Below are 19,711 nucleotides of genomic sequence, written 5' to 3' on the forward strand. Positions count from 1 at the left end.
AGAGAAAACTGGAATCTTTCCAGAAAATAATGAATTATAAAGCAAAGTTACCTGCAGAGAGCATGGTGAGCAGATAATGTAATTACCAGCCGGAAGTGCTACTCATGGCAGGGGACTGAGAGAAACTCAGGGAGTGCTAAAGGGACAAGCAGTAGAAAACAGTAGAGGTTTCTGGTAAAGAATTGGGAAGAGCGATTGGAACAGGGAAAAAGGAATTCATAAATGTCTTCTTCATCACACTTATTTCTTTGCTGTTCTTGCATATTGAACTTGCATGCAATATGAAACAAATTTGTACTTTGTCTTTTAGGACCAAAAAAGAAGTCTACTCATTCTACTACACATATGCTACATAGCAAAATAGTTAAAAACTGTAACTGGGGAAAATTTTCTAAACAATTGAGTAAGCATGGTTATAGTATATATACAGATAAATTGCACTGGATAATTATCTGGACAGTGAAAAGTAAAAGCAATTTCTATTGAGATAGAAATTGTTATCTGGAAGTTAGAATAAATGCATGTATGTGATCATTATACCAGTGATATGATTACTCAATAATTTCACAAAAGTCTCCATCAATCTCTGCCCGCATCAACAGAAGCTATAAGCAAGATGGCTTTATTATAGTATTTAGGAGTAGCCTGTATGAAAAGTAAATATTAACAAGGCATTTAGATAGCTAAAGGGTGATTTAAAATCATAACAGCTTATAAAAAATCAGTTTACTGATTTCATAATTACAAATAAAGAGGTGATGTAATTAATGTCCTCAAACAGCTTTTATAGGAATACATTTAACAGTGGAGACATGCTTACTGTAATCTCATTTGTTTAGATCATTTATATAATGCAACATTTTGGACAATGTAATAAGTTGACAAAGTGATATCAACACACACGTATATACACATATACATACATATATTAATGTGAGTATATATATTTTAAACACGGTAACTAAACACAATGCACTTAATGACACAATTATCTTGACTGTCCTGAAATTTCTTTGGATAACATGGGAGATATTTCAAAATCTTTCAGAACCTATGGATCATCCTAATGAACGTTAATTATTTCTGAAATGTTCCAAGATGTATGCATAGGAGATTGAATTAGCTTTCTACTACTGTCCAGTGAGTTTCTTTTTTGAATCATCACAGACATCAGCTTTTTGTCACTTAGCTTCTTTTAGTAACAAGAAGAAAATCTCTTATTTGAATTTTCTAATTGTTAGATTTTGGATAAGTGATAGAAAGATAAATTACTATTATATGGAATTTCTTTTAACATAGAGAAGTTCTGATGGCACTTAAGAATTACTTTAAAAAGGAGAGTTCAGGGGCACCTGGGTGGCTCAGTCGGTTAAGCGTCCGACTTCGGCTCAGGTCATGATCTCGCAGTCTGTGAGTTTGAGCCCCGCGTCAGGCTCTGTGCTGACAGCTCAGAGCCTGGAGCCTGTTTCAGATTCGGTGTCTCCCTCTCTCTGACCCTCCCCCGTTCATGCTCTGTCTCTCTCTGTCTCAAAAATAAATAAACGTTAAAAAAAAAATTTAAAAAAAAAAAAAAAAAAGGAGAGTTCAGGTATCAGTGTAAAGTGATGTAGAATAGGGGCACCTGGGTGGCTCAGTTAGTTAAGCGTCTGACTTTGGCTCAGGTCATGATCTCATGGTGTGTGAGTTTAAGCCTGCATTGAGCTCTGTGCTGACAGTTCCGAACCTGGACCCTGTTTCAGATTCTGTGTCTCCTTTTCTCTCTGTCCCTCCCCCACTTGTGCTCTGTCTCTCTCTGTTTCTCAGAAATATATAAATGTAAAAAAAAAATTAAGTGATGTGGGATAAAGTAATGTTTCCACAGCAGTGGAAAAAATACCATTAGTATCAGGGTTATACTGGTGAAGTTTTCTCTATCTCCATTTCCAATAAGGTAGCAAGGATATAATACCAAGACTTAGCTACCAGCATATCACTGATTTTCCAAAATCAGATAATGATTCCAATAAGAACCATAAGACTCCCTCTGATTCCAATAAGAACCATAAGACTCCCTTGCGATACAAACTATTCCAAATGATTCTGAGAAGTTTTCATGTAGAAATAGCACATGAACTGGAAACGAGTCCTTAATAATAATTCAGCTTGGTTTTCTATAAAATTCTGACTTTAAATGTATAAGATAGTAAGGCATAATGCAAAGTCCATTATCTCTAAATTAAGAACCTCAAATTTTAGTCATGACTCCACCTCTCTGACGCTGGGTAATTTTCCAAACTCAATTATTTCATTTGCAAAATGGGGATAATAAAGAGACTTTTCAGACAGCACATAACTTTTTGCAAAGATCAAATAAAGTAGCACGGGAAAAGTTTCTGTGGAGTGTTGTAGAAGTGTTATTTTATTATTACTTTCTTATAAATAGATTATAAATACTTTCTTATAAATAGATTCTATACTTTCTTATAAATAGATTAATACTTTGCTAATCCCTTTCAAGCATCACAATGAGAGTTTATTGACTTCTAAGAATCTCTTAATAAGGAAGGTGGTTAAGAACATAGGCTATGAAATCAGGTTATCTGGGTTTGTAACCTTGCTTCACTATTACTATCTATATGACCTTAGATAAATTATCCCCCAAAGCCTCAGTATCCTCAACCATAAATAGCAGTAGTAAAACAATAACGATAATAATAATAATAATAATCGTAATAATGCTAAACCTAATAGGGTTATTCTGAGAATTAAGTGAGCTAATATGTATAAAGTACTTAGAATCATGCCTACATCACAGAGATCCCTTAAGAATGGTTGCTATCATTTATATGCCATAGCTTCATTAAGGAGCATCTTGGTGTTACAGTCAAATGTAACCTTTTATACAACTTAATAAAAATCTAGGTTATATGGGTTGGGAATCATTTCTCAAGATTCAGTTTGTATATTAACATTTTGGATTTAGGGGAGATACTTTTTAAAAAAAATATTTATTTATTTTTGAGTGGGGTGGGGAAGAGCAGAGAGAGGGAGACAGAGAATCCTAAGCAGGCTCCACATTGTTAGCGCAGAACCCAATGAAGGGCTCGATCTCACGAACCTGAGATCATGACCTGAGCCGAAATCAAGAGTCTGACACTTAACTGACTGAGCCACCCAGGCGCCCCAAGGGAGATACTTCTTTTAAATAAAGTAAAACAATTTGTCAAAAGCCAATTCAATGAATAAACGATTCTTCCTTTTTTCAAGAGCATATTATTATTTTTTATATACGTGCATACAGTTCTCACTAGTGTATTCTTCTTATATTCAAAGAATATCTATAAATAGTATGTGTTTTTTGTATGGATATATTTTTGGAAATAACTTGTAAGTATATTCACTGATACAGCACATTTGTATATGCCATAAAGCTTCAAAAATAACTAGTATACTTCATACACCATTAAGAAGTTTCCATTTGGCTTTGATATTATGTAAAGGCTAATGTGATAAAGTTTAATTAGAGTAAAACAAAACATCATCCAAGTAATTATTTGTACAAGATCCTGAAAGATAGGGGAAAAGCCTTTTTCTCCTTTGTTTCTTCTGTCTAACACAGAAGTTGGCACTGAGGACATTCACTAAATATTAATGGATGGGAAGATGGAAGGAAGAAAGGGTGGAAGGGAGGAAGGGGAAGGGTTTGGGAAAGGGAAGAGAGGGATGGGAAAAGGAAAAGAGGAAGGTAGGAAGGTAGGGAGATAATGGGAAAAGGCAAAAGGAAGGGGAAAAAAGGACAATACAGGTGCTAACTTGACAGTAATAATTTTTTTTAATACTAGAGATTCTTAGCTGATCAGAAAACAATACTCAAAAGGCATGCAGCTCTAGCCCAGACATTGCCACTCACTAGTCATTAGTCCTTGGGTAAGGCACTCTATGCATATGTTTCTTCATCTAACATGAAGATACCATCTACACTCACAGCAGTCATAAGATCAAATGGGATAACACTGTGGTTCAGAGTACTTTGTGAATTTTTCTACAAAGAAATTATAGGATATAATTCTGAGGTAATTATTAAAACACATCAATAATATTTTTTGCTGCTAAAATATTCAATTTCAGGTTGCAATGAAGTAAATATTTAGATCATAAGATCCAATAGTTGTAAGGTTATCTAAGCTGATCAGAGTGCATCTAGAACACACTTTTTCAAAGGGACTCTGACAAATACTATTATACCCAGGATTAAGAGAAGTTATCAAAATTATATTATTGTGGAAGAATTAAAAATACTAAACTTGCTTAGCTTAAAGTAAATTAAGACAAGTTATGAAAATAATATTAAAATGTTGAATATGACTGCATAAAAGAAATATATTTGCTGCTGTAGAAGCAGAAGGAAAACCAATTAATGAAAAATCCAAGGAAGTAGATTTTAATCACTTAATAACTTCCCGATAAGAGCCATCTGTGGTAGGCAGAATAAAGGCCCCCAAACATGTCCACGTCCTAATTCCCAGAACCTGTAAATGTTACCTTATATGGCAAGTGGGACTTTGCACATATGATTAAGATTAAAAACCTCTAGATTGGAAGATTGTCCTGAATAATCCAAATAGGTTCAAACTAATCACATGGATCTTTGAGAGAAGAGAACTTTCCTAGCTGTGAAGAGAGGAAGATGTGACTAGTAAAAATGGTCAGAGATAGAAAGTTACTGGCTTTGAAGATGAAGGAAGGCAGCCATGAGCCAAGGAATGTGGGCAGCCTCTACAAGTTGGAAAAGGCAAGGAAATGGATTGTCCCCTAGAGCCTCCAGAAGGGAACACAGCCCTAACGACACTGATTTTAGTTCAGTGAGATTCATTTTAGACTTCTAACCTACAGAACCATCAGATTATTTAAACCATAAAATATAGCAATTTGGTATGGCAGCAATAGGCAACGTATACAGTGACCAAAAAGGCCACCTGAAAGTGAAGCAATCTATCTTAAGAGTCATCAAAAAGCTGTTAACAGACAATATGAAAAGTAATCCTATAATGAATGGATGGGAATCTGCAATAAGTTAACCCTATGAATTCTTTGAATAAGTTAACCAGACACCAATCTGGATATCCCAACTCTCAACACCCCAACTCTCAACAACTGTCAACTAATTCTACAATTGTAATAAGTAACAGTCACTAAATTGAAGGCAGTGGAATGAACAGGGATAGAATACTAGACCCAGAAGATCTTGGTCTCTTTCAGATTTCCAAGTCACTTCGTCTTCAGGCGGTTCAGCTATTAACTGATCCTAAAATTCGAGAAGTCATTTCCAGTTGTAGGTCCATCCACTATGGAAGGGATTTACAAGTACATAAGTTACTGCTAGATCTTGCTATGGTTTTGTGGTGTAGTTTTTCTGGAGAATTTTGGTGACAGGTACTCTTAGGGAGATTAACCTAAAGTGAATTTCCAGTGTGTCCAAATTCTACTCCTATCCCCAGCAATAGATCCACATTTCGTGAGAGACTTCAAAACCAACCTACTTTTTGAAGAGCTTATAGATTTTAGATGGAATGAAAATTATAAAGAAGTCTGGAAACCGGAATTACAGATGGTTAATAATTGCACAGAAGGAGAAGGCAGGGGAAGGATGCATTTACATACTCTGCTGGTGTCTAATATACTACTTAAAAGTTCAGTTATTTTGGCTACCTCCTGCTAGAGGAACCAAACTAGGGCAAAATTCATAATCAATATAATCATCAAAATCTGTTTGTGGATCCATAGGTAGAACAAGATTTTTTACCCAGTATATACAGGAGGGTCATCCATGTAGCTTTTTTTAAGACCCAGGCTCTAGACTCTGCCCTTATAAATTATGATTCAGTAGGTCAAGGGTGGTACCAAAATTTCTATAGTTTTAGAAAGCTTCTCAGTCAAAGCTTATGCACAGTCTGAGCTGCACACCACTGTAATGGAGTACTATGCTTACTTCCCCCTATATCCACCAAGAGTGCATTTTCTAGCCTTTCTTTCTTTGTCATCCAACATAAATGAGAAGGCATATGATCTTGTCCAGTTGATCCAACACTATACAGACTTTTCCATTAATGATACTCATGGTTAAGAAACTCACATAAGCAACAATTTAGGGCACCTAAGTCACTTGGACACCAATCTGGATAATCCAACTCTCAGCCTTATGGGTTGATCTGATTTGTACTGTGAGGTTTTGTTTCCTTTATGTTCTTTATTATTTCAGAAGTTAACCCATCTTTCCTTGAGTAACCTGACTTGAATCTTTAAAGTCTCATTTGTCCAGAGGGAAACATGAAGTAGAAACAAAGATCATATTCTCACCAAAAAGACAATGTTGGTATTTTGATAGAGAGCTCGTGCCACACAGATTCTTTGCCTCTGACCCCCACTCAGGTTGATGCCCTAGAGAAGAATAACCATAAGTATCCAACCTTTCCAAAAGCAAATGATCTGATGGTGAAGAATTCTCTTTAAAATACAAACTTGTTAAAAAAAATAAAATAAAATAAAATACAAACTTGTTTTTCAAAAATTTTAAAGTAATGGTAATTTATTGATTAAATTGTGATAGCATTAGTAAGATAAAATCAAAATTGTCTATTAGTCAATACTTGAATCATAGTTAAGAGAATTTTTGAGTGGTAACATGAATTCTTCTTTCACTCTGATAGACAGCTCTGCTGTACAAAAGCTTTAATAACCAAACACATGGTTAACGCTAAACACTGCCAGCAATTCCAAAATTTTTACTAGTTTTGCAAATTGTATCTCTAGTTTACTTAACATATGCCTCTTAAAATTTATATTGCCAATTATGTTCAACAGTCTATACAGCAATATGTTTTTATAAACAAGTACCAATTATAACAATTTTTAAACTAGTATTTATTGACCACTTAGTATGTGCAGACTTGTGTAAATGCTTTTACATTCCTTATTTCTTTTATTCCTTATAGCAATTCCAATGTCTAGCATTATTCCCTTTACTTTACACACAAGGAAACTAAGGCTCAGAGAAGTCCATGCTCTTAAACAGTATATTATGCTGCAATCAAGAACAGCCATTAAGAACAATGACTATAGGGGCGCCTGGGTGGCTTAGTCAGTTAAATTTCAGACTCCTGATTTCAGTTCAGGTCATGATCTCATGACCATGAGTGCTCTCTCTCTGTCTCAAAATAAATAAACTTAAAAAATTTAGCCAAAATTGTTTTAAAGATTGTATGCAGGCATAAATATTTTTTCGCTGCTCAGAACAGTATGACATCACCATTAAACATGTTTACACAAAGAAAAAAGGATACTTTAACAAGAATAAATAGAAGTTGACAAGAATGGAAGAAGTCGGAAGCAATCTCAATTTCAACTCCAAGTATGTAAAAATACATTTGATCAAAGGCAGGAACTGCTTTATTTTCCTTGAGGACTCTCTAGTAGCTAGCACAATGTTAAGTATATGGTGGTTACCCAATAGATACTGAAGACTGGCATTAAAGCTCCTGTGATCCTATTTCCGGAACCTGCCACTAAGACAACGCACAGCCCCTAAGCTCTCAGATTTCATTATGCTCCATTAAAGGTTAAAGACAACCAGAAGACTTTTTTAGATGTTTGTTTTATTTAATTAAGCTATACATAGCTCACCCTCTCTCCAATTTCAGTTTGGTCTCCAAAAGGTAGTAAGTCAATATCTGGCTGAAGAGAACAGGCATCCGTAACTGCTTTGTACCTTTGGGAGAAATTGTTTTGAATTTTTAGATCACTATTAATATACTACCCATAAAGTAAGTCCCAAGTTCAATATCTTGGAAGCCAAAATACAACATTTGTTGAACAATTTGGTATCTATTCGCCTCTACATTGGGTTTGTGGAAACCAAGATAAATAGATTTTGGTTTCCACTCTTATAAAACTAGTAAATTGGAGAAGGCTGATAAAGAAACATATAATAAAATGGATCTTATTAGGTGCTACAGCTGATGTAGGTGGAAAATGCTTCTAACATACATAGAAAGAAATGGTTGACCACTCTAAGAAGTCTTTGCAAAGGAGGCAACATGTAAGCTGTATCTGGAAGATGGGTTGTAACTTGTTAGGAAGAAAATGATGGAAAGGAGGGAGACTTCAGGAGCTGCATGAAGGTGAAAAGGCCATGGTGCATCTCAGGGACAACAGGAGGCTCACAAGAGCTAAAACACAGGTTGTGGGTGGGTGTCTGTGCATATTATCATGCATGCTGAAGGGAAGAGAAATGGAAGGTGTTGAGGATTGATGATACTCAAACAGATTTAACGCCTGGACTGGAAATGATAAATTGCAAGTATAGGAGATAGGGAGCACTAGGGAAAATATGAATAATTTCATTTTCTCAATCACCTAGTCTTAAAATATTAAAAAGTCATTGTTGATTCTTCCCTCTTCTTCTCCCTGCTCTTATTTTTCCATTCTTTTTCAAGAATTGTTTTTTTGTCAGCCATCTCCTCTTTTCTATTTCTGCAGTCACCCCCAAGGGCAGGCAATGAACACTGCATGCCTGGATAATTATTCCAACAAATGTCTAAATGTCTCCTTGCTCCTAGTGCAGATTCATCCTTATGTATCTATCATTATTACACTTTCAGATTAATCATCACAGTTACTTCATTATTCCCCTTTCTAAAACTTGCTGTGCCTCCCCAGAATGCATAGAATTATATCAAATTGGCTTTTAAGGCATCCGCTACCTCAACTCAGCTTTCATTTAAATCCATTTTGCCACTGTGAATATACATAAATCCTTTTCTGTCTGGTTTGTTCCCAGGGTCCCAAATGATCCCATGTAACTTAAGTTCTTCCTCCCACACTATGATTTCCTCTTCCCTCCCTTCCCTGTGCCTCCCACTTGAACTAATTCTCCTTAACTTTCAAGGTTTGGCTGAGGGTTTTAAGACCCAGCCTTCTGAGGCTGGCTTAAGGGTCATGCCTTTGTACACTCTGGTGGTATTTAAAGACGGTTGAGAGATGGCGTATTCTGGCTGCTGTTTGTAACTAGAACCTCTCAGATCCCACATTCTTCCTTTTCTTTCCACGGGTAACTTTCTTTCTTCCTTGGATTTTTCCTTCTATTTATCAATAACCTCACCACCCTCCCAACCACCAGCCCCTCCACCCCTCCACACTCCACCCTCCATGATTCCATTTCAGCAGCTTAGTTTTGGTGTACAATAAGTATACAGGATGGGCTGAAACGTCCAGTCAGACTTCTATTTAAAAAGTTGACTCAAAAGACCTGGTGATGAAGATGGAAACAGGGCATGCAGGGAAGAAAGGAAGGCATGGCTCTGCAGGTTCCAGAAACCATGGACCAAACATAAGCATTAGAAATAGTTGCTCATTTTAGTTCTAAATTTTACATTCAAAATTACCTCTGTTTGTTGAAAGGACTTCCAAAAGTAATATTTTCTTCTACTGTAGCATTTAATAGCCAAGGTTTTTGAGCTGCGTAAGCCACAGAATACCTGTTCCTACTGGAAAATGGAAAAGATAAACAAAACACCGAAGGTATAAAAGGATGTTGTGCTGTATGTGTATTTTAGTAAAACTAAGAAGAACAAAAGTTGATGAAATATCTTAAACACAGAAATGGAAAGCTTCTAAGAAAGAATATTTTAATAACCACCAAACTTACTATTTATGGTTAAGTATTTCACCTGAATTAGAAAGATTAGAATTTAATCAAAATGTTCCTCAATGTGCAAAATTTGATTTTGCTATGCTAAAGAAGTGTTTAGAGGTATAAACTATAGGTTGAAAATTTATTTTGTAAAATAACTACAATTTTTAAAATAATTAAAAGGTCAATAGCAATACACTCTCTCCAATAGCCACTGATATTTTACTTTATACTAAAAGCACCTTACATAACTCTGAATTTTATATGCAGACCTTAGAAAAAGACATTAATTGGTACTGTGTCTGTGGCTTATTCATGTTAACAATGTTTTAATGTAGTAGATAATATATAATTATTTCAAAGCAATAATACATTGAGGAATCCATTTCAATGTTGAAATAACTACACATTTAAAAGCTACATATTTCAAAACATATTGAAACAGCTTATTTCCTAAAAATTATAGCCTCTTCCTCCTCCCCATTTTTTTTTTTTTTTTTGGTTTACACATTCTACCAGATGTCTATACATCAGACTTTAATTTGCAATCACCAGGAAAATACATGTGAGTTGAAGATAAAGAAGATGATGGAATTGGGGTAGGAAAGGGGTCAGCTTAAAAGTCACACTTCCACAGTTAGTTCATGGTCTGTAAGTACTAATTAAGGAATCACGGTTAAAAGATAGTAAGGTTAAGAAAAAGAGTAATTAGAAATATTCAGTGATCATCCCGAAACATGTCTTAGGAGTTTAAAAGATATGATGATATAGAGTATGCTAGTAGTCTCTGAGATCATTGTATGTGCAGTGGTTCCCAACTTCTGACATGTCTTCTTCTTCTCCCCCTGGTCTTTCCATCTCTAGCTTATGGACAGATCCCATCACTGTTTAACTCATAAACAATATACATATTCTTGTACTTTTATTTTATGAAATCCCAAAAACAATTTACTAAGAACAGTTTGAGTTTCGGCCAAAGTTGAGACATTTGTGACTCATGGAGAGGAAAACCGTTGACACAATGGGCCATTTTGTTCGGCAAATTAATTTTTTTAGCAGACTGTAAATGTTGGGAACCACTGCTATTGGAAATATGTTGGTACATTTTAATAAATAAATTGGTACATCATCAGAATGAATAAAATGACTAGGAGTAAGAGTCTGAGTATTAGGTAAAGTCTGAGGAAGAAAGTTATTCTTATTAAATGCAGATTAAAATAGAAATAATACCTTCTGGTTGCTTCAAAAGAAGGTTCAGATTCATTTACACTGCAAGTATGGCAAACAATGTTCATTAATTATGAAATATAAATATAAGAATGAATGTGTGCATATATCAGATAAAAATAAAACAAACATTGGACATATTAATAGCTATGTTTCCCAAACGGTTTTTGATATTAATTTCAAAGACAAACCAGACAAATAATAATTTTCTCTTATGTCTTCATCAGTGAGGAAATAATTGCTTAGTAAGCTTCCAAAAGATAGCACTGTTCTGTTTCATTACAACATCTGGGTTCATACAGTGACCTGGGTTCTACACCACCTCTGTTCTATCTAGCTGTATAAATTTAGGTAATCTTCCTACAATAGTTTCCTAGTCTGTATAAGGATTTGGTAGTTCCAAAGTCTCCCTACCTTTAAAATTGAAATCTAATCTGTTTAGATTCCTAATTAGCCATCCTATGGCATGAAAAAAAGAACTACTTTTGGGGCTCTAAACTTGAAAGGTTTAGACACAGCTTGGTCCTTAAGGAATCCTAAGAAAGATAGACATGCACAATAGGTCAAACCACAACATTTGGGTATGGTTATTGTTTGATATGATTTATGTACAAAGAGATGTTTTCCTAATAACATTTAGTTATATCTATATTATGGGGGAAAAAACACCTATTCATTTTATTGTTCTAAATTTGAATAATGTATTTGAATTCAAGACCTGAATTCAAAAACTACACACAAAATTAAAGTCCAGTGGAACTCTAAAAGTAGATCTCATTTGGCTCTGGAAAGCACCATATGCTTTTATGGAGAAAATATACCTAAGTATGTTGTCTAGTAATACTTAGCTTAGAGCTACTAATGATAAGATTTTCATGCTTGCATACTGCTAATGACATCCTGGTAAGGTTAACTAAGGCAGGAAAAAACAATTTCAGACTAAAAATCTCCTCTCAATAATGATTATTCTCTGACCCAAGTTGCTCACATACCAAAAATAATGAAATCTACATTTTCCCAAGTGATATTTGCTTATAATATGCTTTAGTATCAGGAAATTTGGATTTTCAAAACCACACTGAGATACCACCTCACACTGGTCAGAATGGCTAAAATGAACAAATCAGGAGACTATAGATGCTGGCGAGGATGTGGAGAAATGGGAATCCTCCTGCACTGTTGGTGGGAATGCAAACTGGTGTAGCCGCTCTGAAAAACAGTGTGGAGTTTCCTCAAAAAATTAAAACTAGAGGGGCGCCTGGGTGGCGCAGTCGGTTAAGCGTCCGACTTCAGCCAGGTCACGATCTCGCGGTCCGTGAGTTCGAGCCCCGCGTCAGGCTCTGGGCGGATGGCTCGGAGCCTGGAGCCTGTTTTCGATTCTGTGTCTCCCTCTCTCTCTGCCCCTCCCCCGTTCATGCTCTGTCTCTCTCTGTCCCAAAAATAAATAAATGTTGAAAAAAAAAATTAAAACTAGAACTACCCTATGACCTAGCAGTGGTACTGCTAGGAATTTACCCAAGGGATACAGGAGTGCTGATGCATAGGGGCACATGTACCCCAATGTTTATAGCAGCACTTTTAACAATAGCCAAATTATGGAAAGAGCCTAAATGTCCATCAACTGACAAATGGATAAAGAAGACGTGGTTTATATATACAATGGAATACTACTTGGCAATGAGAAAGAATGAAATCTGGCCATTTGCAGCAATGTGGATGGAATTGGAGGGTATTAGGCTAAGTGAAATAAGTCAGGCAGAGAAAGACAGATAGACTATGTTTTCACTCATATGTGGATCTTGAGAAACTTAAGAGAAGACCATGGGGGAAGGGAAGGGACAAAAAAAAAGTTACAGAGAGGGAGGGAGGCAAACCATAAGAGACTTTTAAGGACTGAGAACAAACTGAGGGTTGATGGGGGATGGGGGTGAGGGGAAAGTGGGTGATGGGCATGGAGGAGGGCACTTGTTGGGATGAGCACTGGGTGTTGTATGGAAACCAATTTGACAATAAATTATATTAAAAAAAGAAATTTGTAGTTTTTAAATGTTTATTTATTTACTTTTAGAGAGAAGGAGATAGAGAGCAAGCAGGGGAGGGGCAGGGAGAAAGGGAGAGCAGGGAATCCCAAGCACGCTCCGTACTGCCAGTGCAGAGCCTGACACAGGGCTTGAACCCACGAAACATGAGATCATGATCTGAGCCAAAACCAAGAGATGGATGCTCAACTGACTGAGCCATCCAGGTGCCCCAAGTAATTTGGCTTTTTTTTTAAATGGTAAAAAGTTAATGAATGACTTCAACGGTTTTAGTTAATTTGAGGAAGACAGAAAACAGATGAAAAGAAGCAGGTGTAGAAATTAATGGATTACTCTGTAGCTTGTTTCATAATAGAAGAAAGGAATGGGACCAAATACAGAAAACTAAATTCATCAGAAGTTATCTGCTTGCCTGGAGAGTATACATAGAGGCAGAAAAAAAGGGGACAAAGTTAGAACCTGAAAGATATCACTATTTAATGAATGACTAAGGAAGAGAAACCTGAAGAAAGGACCAAGAGGAGCAGGCAAATGCTTTGAGGTAAACTCACCTGTGAGTCAAAATTAAGCAAGGAGGCATTTTGAAGCAAAACTTATGGGCAACAATACCAAGGGACCAGGAGGTCAATTAACACAATGATCAAAAAGTACACAGTGGGGGCGCCTGGGTGGCGCAGTCGGTTAAGCGTCCGACTTCAGCCAGGTCACGATCTCGCGGTCCGTGGGTTCGAGCCCCGCGTCGGGCTCTGGGCTGATGGCTCAGAGCCTGGAGCCTGTTTCCGATTCTGTGTCTCCCTCTCTCTCTGCCCCTCCCCCGTTCATGCTCTGTCTCTCTCTGTCCCAAAAATAAATAAACGTTGAAAAAAAAAATTAAAAAAAAAAAAGTACACAGTGAATTTAAAAATTAGGATGCCACTATGGACTTAATAAGAATAGTCTCAGTGGAGTGGCAGAGGTAGAAACCAGAGTGCAGTGGACTGAGACAAGAGGAGAATAAGAGGAACTGGAAAGGACTTGTGAAGATTTTTCTCATCTACAAAAGGAAGGGGCCAGGGTGGTACCTGGGGGTGGGGGTTGAAATTAGAAAGATAGACAGAAACACGATAGAGACAGAGACAGAGATGGGAGAGTGCTGTTTTTCCACTAATAAAAGTAGAAAAGAGCCAGGGCCTGGACTAGATGTAAAGCAGATAAAGAGAAAAAGAACATGCTTTGGATATAGGGTGTATCAGTCTACTAAGGAGACCAATAACACACTAGTTACTTAAACATAGTTCAGGGGGATCAGAAGAGACAGTACATTTCAATCTGCCTAGGAGAATGAGACAAGGCTCTGTCAAAGAGATAATATCTGATTTGACACTAGAAAAAAAGTGAGACTAACTAAGGAAGGGAGTTACACAGGAGTGTGTGCATTTGAGAAACAACTTGCTGTTCAGGGTTACTGGAACACAGTGCTAAGGGTGGGGGCATTAGACAGGGACCAGATGATGAGAGGTCCTGATATAGTATGCAAAGGTCTTTGGAATATTTCTTGGCCAGTCAATTGCAAAAATTATAAGCAAGAGGTAAGTAATTAGATTTTCATATCAGAAAGGTACATCTCATAACAGTATGAAGAAAGGTGAGGGAATTATTACTATGAATAGTTCACATATGCAATTCTCCTGAACTAGGACAATTAATATAGGCATAAAAGTGTTAAGGACAGACATAAGAAAAGTGACTGGTTGGACTGTGTGGGCAATGGAGAGAGAGAAGAATTCAGGTTGGATCTTTGAGCTTTGACTTGGGCATCCACGAACAGATTTCAGTGGGTGGGGACACATTCCTGCCAAGATACAGGAGAAGTAGGTATTGGAGATAATGAGGGATATGAGCTCAGTTTAGATGTGTTCAATATTCAGTTTATATATAAAGACTTTTTGGAGGAGCTATTAGATCTTCAGAAGAAAGATGTTGGCCAGAAATGTACACTGGTGTGTTGTTAATACTTAGGGAGAAACTGAAGTCAAAGATATAAATTAAAGGCCAAGTAAAGGAAGAGTGTCCTACAGTAGACCACAGAAAGACTGAAGGAGAATCAGAATATTCTTCTTCACCTTCTATCTCCATTTGTATTACGGCTCTTTACTTTTTGACTCATTAATTTTGGTTTATCCTTAAAATATAAGTTCAAGTATCATTCATTCATGCATCTCCCTAAAAAAGGCTTGTTGACCCCACAGACTCAGCTCAGTAAGGTTACCTATTATTTGCTCTTATAAAACTCTGTCCTTCTTCCTAGCACTTTTAAAAATTTGACCAAATAATTACTTATGAAATTATTTTCTTACTTCCTTGTGGCCTTCCCTGCTAAGCAGTAAGCTTCATGAGAACAGTGTGTTCAATTATTTCCTCCCCAACAACTACCACAGTGATTTGTATGTCAAAGATATACTAGTCTCAGAGTAAGGAAGATATGGTAGATATTGGTCCGTTTGTAGGTAGTCATCCTCCATGAACAAACAAAAAGAAACCCTATTCTTTCATTTTTAATGAGTAATATTAGAGTCCTTAACTTCTAGAGATCACCTCTATAATCTCACACAATAGCAATATGTTTAATCTAATTCAAAGGATTTCTTTTTCTCTTACAAAACAAATACACTTATTTCTGAATTTCAACATCAGATCTTAACGATTACATGAAAATCACTGGGTCCATGTCCAGACCCATCCTCCACCATTCACTGTGGTAGTGAATAGCACTGAAAGCAGCAAGAGAAAACAAAGAGGCCAGATGGAAAATCCCCTTGTGGAAAATAGATTTCCATTCTGTATGCAGGACTTGTGTGTATTTTCCTTCAAGAATAAAAATTAAACTTAGTAGCTAGCAGCTTTCAGGTATCATGGCTGATACCTTGTGGAATGGGAAAGAGTGAAGCTTTGCAAGCTTACATCAGAAATAATATTTAGAAGAATGGGAGCTAGATGTGGGCCCAAACACACTACACTGCATCTAATCCAGGAAAGCTGATTCAGTGTGTTATTATTCCTTCATATCACGTAAAGTCACATGAAAAGGAGTAACTCCTCAATTCACCGGTCTTAGAATAACTGAACCACTGTTATAAAGCTGATTACACGAAGATGTTAGAAGATAGAACATCAGCACATATGAGGCCTGACAGGAGGATGGTTGACAGCCTGGGCAAGAGAGAAAGAAAAGAAAAGGAAAACAAAAATAAATGATGGCTGTGTCTCACATGATTATCAAAATTATTACACAGTGTAGACTCTATCACTGGAACCACTTGTCAGATAGAGCATTTTAGTTCTAGCTCCTAAGATGTCAGTAGGAATTATTGTTTATCAAGACAACTTCATTGTTGTATTGTTTATCAAGACAAATTCATTCAGGTAGAGCATTTGCTTTTCAACAAATATAGAGCACACCCAGATGCAGAAATAAAAACCCTGGCATTCTAACAATTTTGGAGAATTTTTTAGTCCCTTCCTCCTTTCTCTGACCTTTCTCTTCTGAGGTTACAACATGGCTGACTAGGTCAAAGGTAGCAATTTCCAAAGAAATGTCTTTAGAGGTCTTTGTACACTTGGTTCTACTCATGCAGGTGTGCCTTGGGTGAGCAGCAATACCTTCTTTCCTGCCTAAAGTAAATATTTATCACCACAAGAGGACCAAGTACTTATTGGACTTTGCTCATGCCAGTCTAGGAGGGCACATTTAAAAATAAAATTCATGCAGCCAGAGATACATGCAGTGGTGAAATAATGGCAGCAAGGCACTTGACACCTTATGCTAACATTTAGTTTACTGGGGTTTTTTTTTTTTTGAGCTTCCAAAAAACATCAAACAATTCAGTGTATTGAAGTAAAGCACTTCTTAGGTTTTGTATTTCATCAACCAATCAATATTGGTAACTTCTAAATTAGCTTTGCTCTAATAACATTTCTCTGCCTTTCCTTATTGGGTGAGGCACAACAGCCTTTTATGGAATGAAGAGTAATTATAAATAACTCTTTAAAAGAAGATCAGTATCTTCTGAATATTACCAATAGGAAAATATGTTTTATCAGATATTAAGGATGCCATAGAAGAAAAAAAAGTAATTCTTGTAATAAAGGAAAATAGAATTTGTGTTAGCTTATCCAATCTCTTAGAGGCTTAGTTTTTTAAGCCATGTGTGCCTAAGCCAACACAAACATTTTTTGAAGAAAATCTTAGTCCTTCTGCCGTTAAGAGATGGGAGTATAGTGAATGAAGGCAATGTTCATAAAAAAGATGATTCTTAAGTTATGAGGATTTTATAAATACTTAGAATTATCTAAAATCCTTTTACACACCTTCATCCCTTTGGCTCCATCTCTAAGACATAATCTTTTATTAGCCTTATTGTTGGGATCCATGAGATTTCTTTCTTTCTTTCTTTTCATGAGAGAGACTTCTTAACCTCTGTTGAGTAAGTGTATGTTTTTATCTCTAGTTTCCTCTTTGCTTAGCTTCAGTGAAGCTCAGAGTGGAATCTGTGGTCCATATTTTATCAATACACAGGACTCCAGAGCATGTATTTCTACCTATTTACTTCTCAGATTATTATTTAAATCTTAATTTTTCTTGATATCTTTATTTTTCAAGCTTTATTACACTATGTAACTTTAAATAAAATAATTTCCTACCTTTGTGAAATGAGGTAGGAATGCAAAAGAAAAAATACTAGATTATGTAAAATACTTCCCTAATTCTCATATCATTTATTTATCAGTTAGCAAAATGATGAAGATTATTAATGATAATATTGGAAGTTGATCTGGCCTAAGTGGAATCCTAAATAACACAAGGGAAGACTATATTAGAAGAACATCCTAGAGGTCTGAAAATAAATCTCAAGCTTCTTGAGCTTCTCAAGCTGTCACTGATTCCCATTCTTTCTCTCTGTTTTAATGACAAACAAAGGTGAAAATAAAACCCAAGTAACTTGATGATGGCTGTACATGTCACAAAATAGAATTTAATCCAGTAAAATCTGTTTCTCAAAACCTCTAGTCATCCAAGATGGAAGGAGATAGTGGCAGGGCAAATTGCCTGGTGCCTGATCTTAATGATCAACAAGAACTTGTCATGAAGCAAACTGCAGGTGGCAATTATTTACCAAGCTCTCTTCTGGATATTCACTAAACAGTTTCATGTCTACTGTCTTTTTTAGATTGGCCCAGTAGGAATAAAATGTACACTCAACATTTCCCAACCTCCTCCTTTCACTCATGATACTTAAAATAGGATGTTTCCCCTTCAAATTTCACATCCAAGCATTTCCATCTCTTACCTGGAGTTTAACATAGACTCTATTCTAAAAATGCTCTTAAATAGTCTTTACTCATTCTTGAGACATACCTGTGTATGTAAACAGCAGAGTAAGCAACAATAGAGTTCACAGTGGTAGGGGCAAAATATTAACAAACGTCTATAGATCTAGAGCAAGGTTTCCCAACCTTGACACAACTGACATTTGGGGTCAGATGATTCTTTGTTGCCGGGGCAGTGGGGAGGGGGTCCTGTGCATTGTAGGATGTTTAGCAGCATCCCTGGCTTATACCAACCAGATCAGGAAAACCTGTTTCCCCAGTGTGACAACCAAAGATATCTCCCCTGGGAGAAAAATCATACTTGGTTGAGAAACACTGGTCTATAATCCAATTTCTTAGATAAGCTATAGCAAATTTCTTCATAAACTGCTTATGGGGAATCTACTAGGTAAGCCGAACTGAGTAAATTGGTTTAACACTTTTTTGCACGATTATATGATATTATGGTTCTGAGTCACTTCATTACCACAATGTTTTCCAAAGACCACCATTCAAATATTCAGGAGAAGCACCATGCTAGATACCTCCTTTTTCATGTCTTTACAGTGGCATAACACACCACTTTGACCTATCCATGTACCACTTACTAGATATTTCTAGCGCCTACTTTAAGTTGGGTGTGAAAAGAAATGGCTGATTTCTCAGCCCCTTATGAAGATTTTTTAAATTTTTTTTTCAATGTTTATTTATTTTTGGGACAGAGAGAGACAGAGCATGAACGGGGGAGGGGCAGAGAGAGAGGGAGACACAGAATCGGAAACAGGCTCCAGGCTCTGAGCCATCAGCACAGAGCCCGACGCGGGGCTCGAACTCACGGACCGCGAGATCGTGACCTGGCTGAAGTCGGACGCTCAACCGACTGCGCCACCCAGGCGCCCCCCTTATGAAGATTTTTTAAAAGATTGTTTGGTAGTTCTTCACTGAACAGTGAACCATTACAGCTCTTTTGCATTTAAGCTTTATGAATAATGTAAGTTTTCCATAACTTCTTTTAATATAGAATAAGTTTTTAAATTATTTCTTTGAATGTTATTCCTTTTAACTTTGAAAATCTATCTTTACAAAATCCCAATCATACTAGTTTATACCATGATAACCCTCTGTAAGAAACTGTTTTCTAATTTTTAATTTATGACATTTAAGGTTTCTACTAATTTAATTTTTTAGAAAGCTGCACTTATTTCTGAGGGGATCCTCAGATTCCTAATGTAGGAATCTATTGCTCTCATTTCTTCCCTTTGTAAGATCATCGGATGGATGATAGAGCAATAGAAACCAATTAAAAATACACATACTTGCTCCAGTGAACTTTGCCTTCCAGTGTCTGCATCTCACCAAGGATAGCAAGGAGAAGAGAAGACTTCCCACAGCCCACTTGGCCCACAATCATGGTCAACTGACCTAGAGAAAT

At 36.4% G+C, this 19,711-nt stretch overlaps 1 protein-coding gene across 6 annotated transcripts in view; it reads right to left on the reverse strand.

Moving 5' to 3' along the window:
* ABCC9 (ATP binding cassette subfamily C member 9) overlaps window positions 1–19,711 on the reverse strand; it is a 138,779-nt gene that overhangs the window by 57,128 nt on the left and 61,940 nt on the right. For 4 of the 6 annotated variants that reach the window (XM_030321920.2, XM_030321917.1, XM_030321915.1 and 1 more), the window contains exons 19-23: window positions 19,596–19,701; window positions 10,898–10,936; window positions 9,420–9,521; window positions 7,660–7,744; window positions 6,337–6,417 (exon numbers count right to left, since the gene is read on the reverse strand). In XM_030321920.2, coding sequence (XP_030177780.1) covers window positions 6,337–6,417; window positions 7,660–7,744; window positions 9,420–9,521; window positions 10,898–10,936; window positions 19,596–19,701 — 413 coding nt within the window. The remainder of the gene's footprint in view (window positions 1–6,336; window positions 6,418–7,659; window positions 7,745–9,419; window positions 9,522–10,897; window positions 10,937–19,595; window positions 19,702–19,711) is intronic. The other 2 variants (XM_030321921.1, XM_030321922.1) reach the window with 1 other exon arrangement.

This window comes from Lynx canadensis, chromosome B4 (assembly GCF_007474595.2).
Source record: "Lynx canadensis isolate LIC74 chromosome B4, mLynCan4.pri.v2, whole genome shotgun sequence".
Taxonomy (NCBI): domain Eukaryota; kingdom Metazoa; phylum Chordata; class Mammalia; order Carnivora; family Felidae; genus Lynx; species Lynx canadensis.